Source organism: Plasmodium reichenowi, chromosome 7, assembly GCF_001601855.1.
Source record: "Plasmodium reichenowi strain SY57 chromosome 7, whole genome shotgun sequence".
Lineage (NCBI taxonomy): Eukaryota > Apicomplexa > Aconoidasida > Haemosporida > Plasmodiidae > Plasmodium > Plasmodium reichenowi.
In genome coordinates this window covers 295,031-305,241 of record NC_033652.1, presented here as the reverse complement: position 1 = coordinate 305,241, position 10,211 = coordinate 295,031, and the positions used below count along the sequence as shown (strand labels likewise).

Below are 10,211 nucleotides of genomic sequence, written 5' to 3'. Positions count from 1 at the left end.
AATTAAAAATTATGTTCATAAGGGTGATACCCATCTTGTGAAACTTTATGAAGATTTTAAGAACAAGAAAGATAAAAAAGTAAAAATGAAAAATGAGTATATGACAAAATTAAAAAATTTGAATATTTTAAATATGATTAATAATAAGAAGAAAGAAAATGAATGTGGTGTAAATAAAAATAACATTGTTCATTTTAATTTATTTAACGAAAATGAAGATGTAACACCAAAAATAGAAACGGTGTATATGCCAAAGTTAGAAAAAAATATAGAAGTAATAAGTCATTTAAAAGAAAATGTTAATGTTGACTATACATATATGGTACCAAAACCAGTAGTTATTCCTATTGAAGTTCCTATATTAAAGTTTCGTGATCATTTTAAAATAATACCGATAAGAAAAAAAATAATACCAGTTATAAAATACACTGATAATATTATTTATGTGGATTGTTGTGTGGAAAAACCATACATCGTTTACGAAAACGTGATCATACCTGTTCCTTGTGATATTCCTATTGAACAAAAGAAATATATTGACAAGGTACCACCTATATAAGGTTATAAATAAGTACGCTATCAAAAAAAAGGTTAAAAATTTTATGAATTGTTTTTTTTTTTTTTTTTTTTAATTAAAAAAGTATTAATTGTATTTGTACAGAAAATATATATTTGACAATATATAAAAGTTCACAAAATTTTGATTTTATTTTATTTTATTTTATTGTATTGTATTTTGTTATATGTCATAATTATTATTATTATTATTATTTTTATTTTTTTATTATTTTATTTTTTTTTTTTACGTTGTAAAAGCATATCATATTTATGTTTTAGTTTCACATATTTACAACGTTGCTTATATTTTTGACGACACATTTTTTAATTAATTATTAAAAAAAAATAATAATAATAAAATTGAATAAGATAGTCATTAATATATTTATATTACAATTAATATAAAAAAAATAAATATATATGTATAATTTATTTTTATAAAAAAAAAAATTTATACGTCTGGTAATATACATATATATATTATATTTCTTTTTTGAAATATGTATACATTTAGAACTATAAGATATTATAAAAATAGAACAAGGTTATTATAAGAATAAAAAAAAATATATATATAATAAAAATTATATATATATATATATATATATGAAGTAGGAAAATATTGAAAAATAATAATCTATATTGTTTTATAAATATAAAAAATATATTATCAATTACAAAAAAGAGAAGAGATTAATAAAAAATTTTCTGATGTTTTAAAAGATGTATTTATCTTATGAAGTGAAATTTTTTATTTTATAATTTTTTTTTTTTTTTTTTTTTTTTTTTGTTATATTGTCATTTTATAAAAAATACATAGTTTAAAATATATATTAAAATTGTTATGTAAAATATAAAAAATAGTAATTATTATAATATTAATATAAATGTATATTTTTATTATATAAAATTATAATATATTATAAAATACAAAAAATTAAATAAAATATATATATATAAATAAATAAATATACATATATATATATATACATAATATTTCATTTTTATTTATATATGTATATTTATTTAATTTTGAGAGAAAATAGAATAAATAATTTCATGTATAAACTTTTTATTAACTTCAATGATTAGTGATGTGTCGAATATAAAAGAAGAGGAATCATATTCTTCGAAAAACGATGAATATATTTCAAAGGAAAAAAAAGAATCCTTAGCAGCTAGCCATAAAAATGACGAAAGGGAAGAAACTGTAGAAGAAAAAGAAGTAAAAGATGTAGACAAAAAACACTTGGAACTTAAAGAGAAATTAAAAATGTGGAGGAGTAGTGTTTCTAAACAAAATGATAGTATGAATAAAAATGAAATTGTCCAACTAGCTAAAATGAGTGATAAAGAAAAAACTAGAGAAGAAATTAAAAAAAGATTAGAAAAATATAAAAGAGAACATAAAATTTATGATGGCAATGAGTCGGAAAATGATGAAGAACATGATAATAAATATTTCAAAAATAAAAATAATTTGATATGTGAATCGAAAAATGAGGATATTAATAAACATTATTCAAAAAAAAAAAATAATAATAATAAAAGTACAAGTAATAGCTATTCAAAAAATAATAGTATAAAATATAATGATAAAAAATATTATCCAAGTAAAAGTATTGATAGTAACAATAATAGTCTTAGTAATAAAAGGGGATATAGTCATTACAAAAGAAAAGAAAAACATTCATCGAGTAATAATAGTTATATGGATTACCATAAGGATAAAAGGAGAAATAATATTAACAGAAGAAGAAAATCGTATAGCTATTCATCTAGTTCTAGTTTGAATGAAGAGAAGAAAAAAAAAAAAAAAAAGATAAGTAACATTATAATTAAAGGTGATAGCAATAGTAATAGTAATAGTAATAGTACTCGTAATAGTATTCGTAAAAGTTATAATAGTAATAATAAGAATCGTAGGAAGAGTCGCTCGTATGATTCGTATAATGATAATTCATCGTATAAAAGAAGTAAATTAAAAAAATCATATAAATATGATAAGCATACACAATCTAAATATAATAATAATAATAATAATAATGATCGTCGTAAATTCAAATATTATCATGATGACGATTTAAATAATAAACAGATGAAAAAGCACAGTGATCATATACATCATTATAATCAAGCAGAAACAGATAAATATTCAAAATATTTATATAACAATATAACAAAAGAAAGAATCGATAAAAAATATCATAGAGTACCTTTAGGATATCATACTACAAAAGAATCATGGAATAATTACACAAACTGGTTACAAAAAAAAAATGATTATAGATTTAGTTTACCTTTTGATGAAAATAAAATATTTAGAAAGTCTAGTTCTCTATCTCCAACAACGTGGGAAAATTTTGTTAGTCTCTCTGAAGAAGACGAAAAAGAAGTAAAAGAAGTAAAATCAGGAAATGAACCAAAACATAGGGAAAAAAAAAAAAAAAAGGAAAAACGAAAAAATCATCGCTCATCATCAGATGATTCTGAATCCATTTCCCTGTCGTGCACATCTGATGAAAAAAATTCTAATAAAAGTTCAAGTCGCAGTGTTGAAAAAGTCAAAAAAGATATAGATAAAAAAAAAAAGCGTGAAGAAGAAAAAAAACATAAACATAAACACAAACATAAACACAAACATAAACACAAACACAAGCACAAACATAATGAAAAACGCAAATCCAATGATAAATCCAAAGATAAATCCAAAGATAAATACAAAGATAAATACAAAGATAAATACAAAGATAAATCCAAAGATGAATCCCATAGAAAGAAGAAAAAAGAACATAAATCAAAAGATAGAAGAAAGCATAAAAAAAAAGAAAAGAAAAAGAAAGAAAAAGACAAAAAAAATAAACATCATTCGGAAGAATCATCTTCAAATACCTACAATAGAAATAAAACAAAAAACGAATCTGATGAATCCTCAAATGAAGAAGGATCCTCTACTTCAGCAACATCCTTATCCTTTCTATGCGAAGGATATGACTCATTAGATAATAATAAATATTTTATGAATAATTATAAATTAAAAAAAGACAAAGACGAAGAAGAAGAAGACGAAGAAAAAGAGGTTAATAATAATAAAAAGTTAATAAAGAAAAACAATAACCATTTAAGTGACATCAGTCAAAATAGTAAAGAAGATTCAGATAAAAATAAAGAGAAGAAGAAAATAAAGGAAAAGGAAAAAATTAAAAGAAAAGAAAAATTAGATGAAGAAGAATATACAGAAAATAATATTGATGATAAAAATTATACATATAAAAGGAATGACGAAATGAATGATATCGAGTCAGATAATTCATCAGACAATGAAAGTATAGGTCCTAAACCATTAGATGTAAATGTAAAGCTAGCTACAAAACAAATAGATTATGGTGTTGCCATGATGCCTGGAGAAGGACAAGCAATAGCTCAGTTTGTTCAAAAAGGTAAGAGAATACCAAGAAGAGGAGAAGTTGGTTTATCTGCTGAAGCTATCGAAAATTTTGAAAGCCTTGGTTACGTTATGAGTGGTTCAAGGCATAAAAGAATGAACGCTATTCGTATGAGAAAAGAAAACCAAGTATATAGTGCAGAAGAACAAAGAGCATTAGCTATGTATAATTATGAAGAGAGAGCCAATAGAGAAAATGCCTTGATTAATGATTTAAAAGAAATATTAAGGAAACAAAATGAAAGTATATTATCAAATGAGAAAAATGAATAACAGGTGTTCCAAAAAAAAAAAAAAAAATAATAATATATATATATATACATACATATATATGTACCTATTTATTTGTACTTACATAATGCTACCTTATTTGGTGAATTAAGTACACTTAAAATAATACAATTATTATTAAATTTTTTTTTAATTTATTTATGAATTTTTAAACTTAATGATTTGTATTTCGGAGGAATTATATATATCCTTATAATTATTTTATTGTTTTTTATATTTTTTTATTTTTTTTTATTTTTTTTTATTATTATTTTTATTTTTTTTTACTGTATCAAAGAAAAAACTTAAAAAAAAAAATTATAATTTCCCCATGCTTACTATATTTTTAATACATATTTTTTAAGGAATTAAATTAGACAAAAGCTATATTATGCTATATATATAATTAGAATTTATAAAAGTTTGGTTATAAGATATTTCATGTCTCAGTAAAGTCTTTCAATACATATGTAAAAAAATATATATGAATACACATAAGTTGTTAATATATTTTATATGCATAAATGTATAAATATATATATATATATGTATGTATATGTGTGTATATGAAATTATTTCAATTTTTAATTTTTAATTTTTAATTTTTTTTTTTTTTTTTTTTATTATGTATATTGATCTTTATTATTTAAATATTACTTTTTTCGTTTTTTCTTCTTTTTATTATATTTTTTTTTTTTTATATTTTATACAAATAGTAATTCAAATAAAAGGTATAAATTTATATTTAATTTCCTTTTATGGATAAATAAAAGAAAAATATAAAAATATATATATATATATATGTATATTGGGGTGATGGTAAAATGAAAGATAATATATATATATATATATATATACATATTTATATATATCTTTATTTTATTTTATTTTATTTTATTTTTTGTACACCGTATTGTGAGTACATAAATATATTATATAAATCCTTTAGTCAACTTCTTCCATTTTAGAATCGGTTGCATCTACAGTTTCTTCAAGTGGTGGTAAATCGATATCATTGTTTTCTTCTTCATCTATGGATAAACCTAATTTAATCATTCTGTGTATTCTTTTAGAAAAGGTAGTTGGTTCTTCAAGAGCAAAACCAGATGTTAATAAAGAGGTATCAAATAATAACCAGATTAAATCTTTAACCGTTTTATCTGACTTATCTGCATCAGCTTTTTGTTTTAATGCTGATATAATTGGGTGACGAGCATTGATTTCCATGATTTTTTTGGATAACATATAGCTAGTCATAGAATTATCTCTTAATGCTTGAGCTTTCATAATTCTTTCCATGTTTGCGGACCATCCAAATTCTGATGTGACTAATACACATGGAGAATCTGTAATTCTTTGTCCTACAACAACTTTTTCAACTTTCTCGTGTAATACGTCTTTAATAACTTTGCATAATCCTTCATATTCAGCTTTCAAGGTTTCGAAATCTTTTTTGGCTTCTTCTGAATCATCAATATCTAAACCTTCTTTAGTACAACATTTCAATTTCTTACCATCAAAATCTTTTAATTGTTGTACTGCATATTCATCAATAGGATCAACCATATAAATAACTTCGAATCCTTTTTTGGTCAAAGCTTCTAAGAATGGAGAGTTAGAAACAGCATTGATGGATTCACCGGTGATATAGTAAATATCTTTTTGGTTTTCCTTCATTCTGTCTACGTATTCTTTTAATCCGATCATTTCGTCTCCTGATTTTGAGGTTTGGAATCGTAGCAATTCGGTGATCTAAAAGGAGGGTACAAAAAAAAAAACAATAAAAAGTAAAAAGTAAAAAATAAAAAGTATAAAATAAAAAATAAAAAATAATTATAACATGTACAAATCAATCAATCAATACATATACATATATATATATATACAATCCCATATACATATCCATTTTGCTAATATTATTTATTTTGCTTTATCATTATTTATTTTATTTTGTTTTGTTTTTTGTTCCGCTTTTATGACTCAATGCATTTAATAATCATGGTCATAAATATTGCCGTCTTATTTATTCATTCATAAATAATAATAAAGAGATATACAAGAAGTGCACAAAAACACCAGTTTTGTATATATTTTTATTATATATTAATAAAGGAACAAACAATAAATGCATGCTAAGGTGATAAGCGACGAAAATAATATTAATTTATACAATATAGTAAATTATAACAAATATAACATTTGAAATAATTTTATAAATTAATAATTTTCATATTATTTTCCCAAATCGTCTGAACATGTACATTTTATTTATTGGGAATAAAATATTTTATACATGTAATTAAAATTTGGTATCAACAGTACATATAAGAGCTTAAAATGGATACAAACAAATGGAAATGATACATATAAATATATCACCACACACAAACGCACACACATATATATATATATATATATATATATATTTATATATATATATATATTTATTTATTTATTTGTTTAATTTTGTTCTTTTTACCTTTGTACGATTTGCGTTATCCTCGTGGATACCCAACTTTAAGTTTTTGCTAAATTGTTCATAAAACTTTTTGTAGTTTTCCTTATTTTCAGCTAATTCTGAGAACATATCTAAACATTTTTTGATAAGGTTTTTTTTGATAACCTTAAGTATTTTATTTTGTTGTAATGATTCTCTTGAAATATTAAGTGGTAAATCTTCTGAATCGACAACACCCTTAACAAAATTTAACCATTCTGGAATAATTTCTTCACAATCATCCATAATAAAAACTCTTCTTACATATAATTTGATATTATTTCTTTTTTTTCTATTTTCAAACATATCAAAAGGTGCTCTTTTTGGTATAAATAATAAAGCTTTAAATTCTAATTGTCCTTCAACAGAGAAATGTTTAACAGCTAAATGATCTTCCCAATCATTTGTTAATGATTTATAGAAGCTTGCATATTCTTCATTAGTAACTTCTTCTGGTTTTCTCATCCATAATGGTTTTTGTTTATTTAATTCTTCCCATTCATGTTCAACTGTGTGTATTTTTTTTTTTCTTTTTTCTTTTTTTTTTTTTTCAGCATTTTCTAATTCTTCGGTAACATCTTCAACTTTTGGATGATCAGTTTTGTTATCATCTTCTTCGTTATCTTCTTTTTTTTCTTCATCTTCATTTTCTTCTTTACTTTCATCAACATTTTTGTCTTCGCCTGTTTTGTTTTCTTTAGATTTTTCCTCTTCTTCTTCTTCTTCTTCTTCAGATGCGGTGATTTCCTTCTCATTCTGCCTTTCACAATATAACTTGATTGGGAAAGAGATAAATTCAGAGTGTTTCTTAACTAAATCTTTGATACGTTTTTCTTCAAGATATTCTAATTGGTCTTCTTTTAAGTGAAGAATAATTTTCGTACCTCTTCCAAGTTTCTCATTGGTTTCATCCTTAGTAACCGTGAAAGAGCCACCTGCAGCAGATTCCCAAACATATTGTTCATCATCATTATTTTTGGAGATAACAACAACATGATCAGCAACTAAGTAGGCTGAATAGAAACCAACACCAAATTGACCAATCATAGAAATATCTCCACTGGCTTGTATGGCTTCCATAAAAGCTTTGGTTCCTGATCTTGCAATAGTACCAAGGTTATTAATTAAATCATTTTTTGTCATACCAATACCTGAATCTTCGATGGTTAAAGTATTGTTCGTTTTGTCAGGAATAATTCGAATAAAAAATTCAGGCTCAGCAGATAATTTCTGGGTGTCTGTAATGGATTCATATCTTATTTTATCTAAGGCATCACTAGCATTACTAATCAATTCTCTTAAAAATATTTCTTTGTTACTGTAAAAAGTGTTGATAATTAAACTCATCAACTGCCTGATGTCGGCATTAAATGCGAATGTTTCCGTTGACATTGTTTCGAAATGTGGGGAGAAATATAAATAAAAGAAAAAAAAGAAAAAAAAGAAAAAAAAAGGGAAAAAAGGGAAATTTTTTTTAAGGTAAAATATTTATGTAAATATTTATGTCCTTATATAAAATACATAAATATAATATATATATATATATATAATATATTTATATATCTAAAAATATGTGTTTATTTATAAAAGGTAAAAATAAACTTATTTTTTCTTTTTTCTTATATAAAAATATATATATATAATATATATATATATATATATATAATATATGAGATATATTAAATATTATAATATTATTTATAAATATAATTTTTTTCTTAATTTCTCACGTTGTTAAAATTAATTTATTATATTTTATATGATATATTTTTTAATAATTTAATTTTTTTATTATTTTTGTGGTAATTTTATCTATCTTATTTTAATTTTTATTTTAATTTTATTATTTTACATTAAATGATGATTTTTATTTTATATTATATTTATTTAAAATTTTTGCTAAACATGAAATTATTTTATTATATTTTGTAAATACAAAATAAAATAATATATATAAATCAAAAAAAAAAAAAAAGATGATATATTTATAAAATATAATAATAAAATATATATTATAAAAATATATATATAACATATATAATATAAAAAATATTATTTTTATATAATAATTATATTTATTATATATATATATAGGTATAGTATTTTAAATACTCTTTTTTGTTATTTTTTTTTTTTTTTTCTTAAAATTCATGCAAAAATTTACTATAATATTATTATATTTAACTATATACTATGGAATACTAAATATATATCCAATGGCCCCTTTCCGCGGGGCTTTTTTTTTTTTTTTTTTTTAAACACCTTCAATATATAATATGATATATTAATATATATATAATATATATATATATATATATATTATAATATATTTATAATATAATATATATTATATATAATCTACAAAAACAATTAAATTATATATATATATATATATATATATATATATTATATATAATTACCCATAATATTATTTTAATACATATATATTTATTTATTTTTGACTAGGTGGGGTATCTTTTTTTTTTTTTTTTTTTTTTTTTAAGAATAACATCGTTTTATAAATATTATATTTTTTATATGAAACAGATTTTTTTTTTTTTTTTTAAGATATTTCTTATTATTTACATAAAATTAATTATATTATATTGTATTGTATTGTTTTCCTTTATTTATTTATTATTATTATTATATATATATTTTTTTTTACCCCTTTACAATATTATATATATATGAAAGATCTTATAAGGAAATTCTCATATATATATAAAAACAAAAGTACCTATTATAATATGCATGCGTAAACTTATAAATATTATATAATTTCATATATTACATTATATTATATATTTTTAAAATATTATATTTTCTTTTTACAAATATTAACCACTTTTTGTCATTAATACATTTATTATACATATATAATATAATTAATATAATGTAATATATAATGTAATATATTATATAATATTATTTTGAAGAAATTCAAAAAGAAAAAATGATCACATATATATATATATATATCACAATATATATATATATTATATATATATATATATATATATATATATGAAGAAATATTTATTATTCTTTTTTCTTAAAATTTTTCACTCAACATATATTATACATTATATTTATATATTTATATATTTATTATATATATATAATATGCTCATGCAACACACATTTGTATATTTTTCGAAGTATAATTATTCCTTCATAAAGAAAAAAAATGTCATCACCTTTTTATTTTTAATAAGAACATTCATATTCTTATTAATCATATATCTAACAATATATCAAGGCAACATTCAAAAATATATGTTTATTTATTTTTTATAATATTTATAGAATGATCAAATGAATGAAGGGCTCCTTTAAAAAATAAAAAAAAAATTAATATTATTTATATAATATTAAGGAGTTAACAAAAAAAAAAAAAAAAAAAAAAAAAAAAAAAAAAAATAATAAAAAATTTTTTCT

General features: G+C 20.6%; 3 protein-coding genes and 1 non-coding gene across 4 annotated transcripts; 2 read left to right on the top strand and 2 right to left on the bottom strand.

Moving 5' to 3' along the window:
• Positions 1 to 559, top strand: PRSY57_0706800 (inner membrane complex protein 1d, putative; the record flags this gene model as incomplete). Its single annotated transcript, XM_020114650.1, has 1 exon — positions 1 to 559. A coding segment is annotated over one exon (559 nt), but the record flags the coding sequence as incomplete, so codon positions are not given.
• A 1,083-nt stretch (positions 560 to 1,642) lies between these two features.
• Positions 1,643 to 4,276, top strand: PRSY57_0706700 (heat shock protein 86 family protein; the record flags this gene model as incomplete). Its single annotated transcript, XM_012906728.2, has 1 exon — positions 1,643 to 4,276. The coding sequence occupies one exon, from the start codon at positions 1,643 to 1,645 to the stop codon at positions 4,274 to 4,276; it is 2,634 nt and encodes an 877-aa protein (XP_012762182.2).
• Positions 4,277 to 5,218: 942 nt separating this feature from the next.
• On the bottom strand, positions 5,219 to 8,162 carry PRSY57_0706600 (heat shock protein 90; the record flags this gene model as incomplete). Its single annotated transcript, XM_012906727.2, has 2 exons — positions 5,219 to 6,025; positions 6,753 to 8,162. 2 exons carry the CDS (start codon positions 8,160 to 8,162, stop codon positions 5,219 to 5,221), a joined length of 2,217 nt encoding a protein of 738 aa, XP_012762181.1.
• Positions 6,234 to 6,584, bottom strand: PRSY57_0706610. Its single transcript, XR_002204052.1, has one exon. It is a non-coding gene; the product is annotated as a nucleolar RNA snoR36 (small nucleolar RNA).
• Positions 8,163 to 10,211: the final 2,049 nt, after the last annotated feature.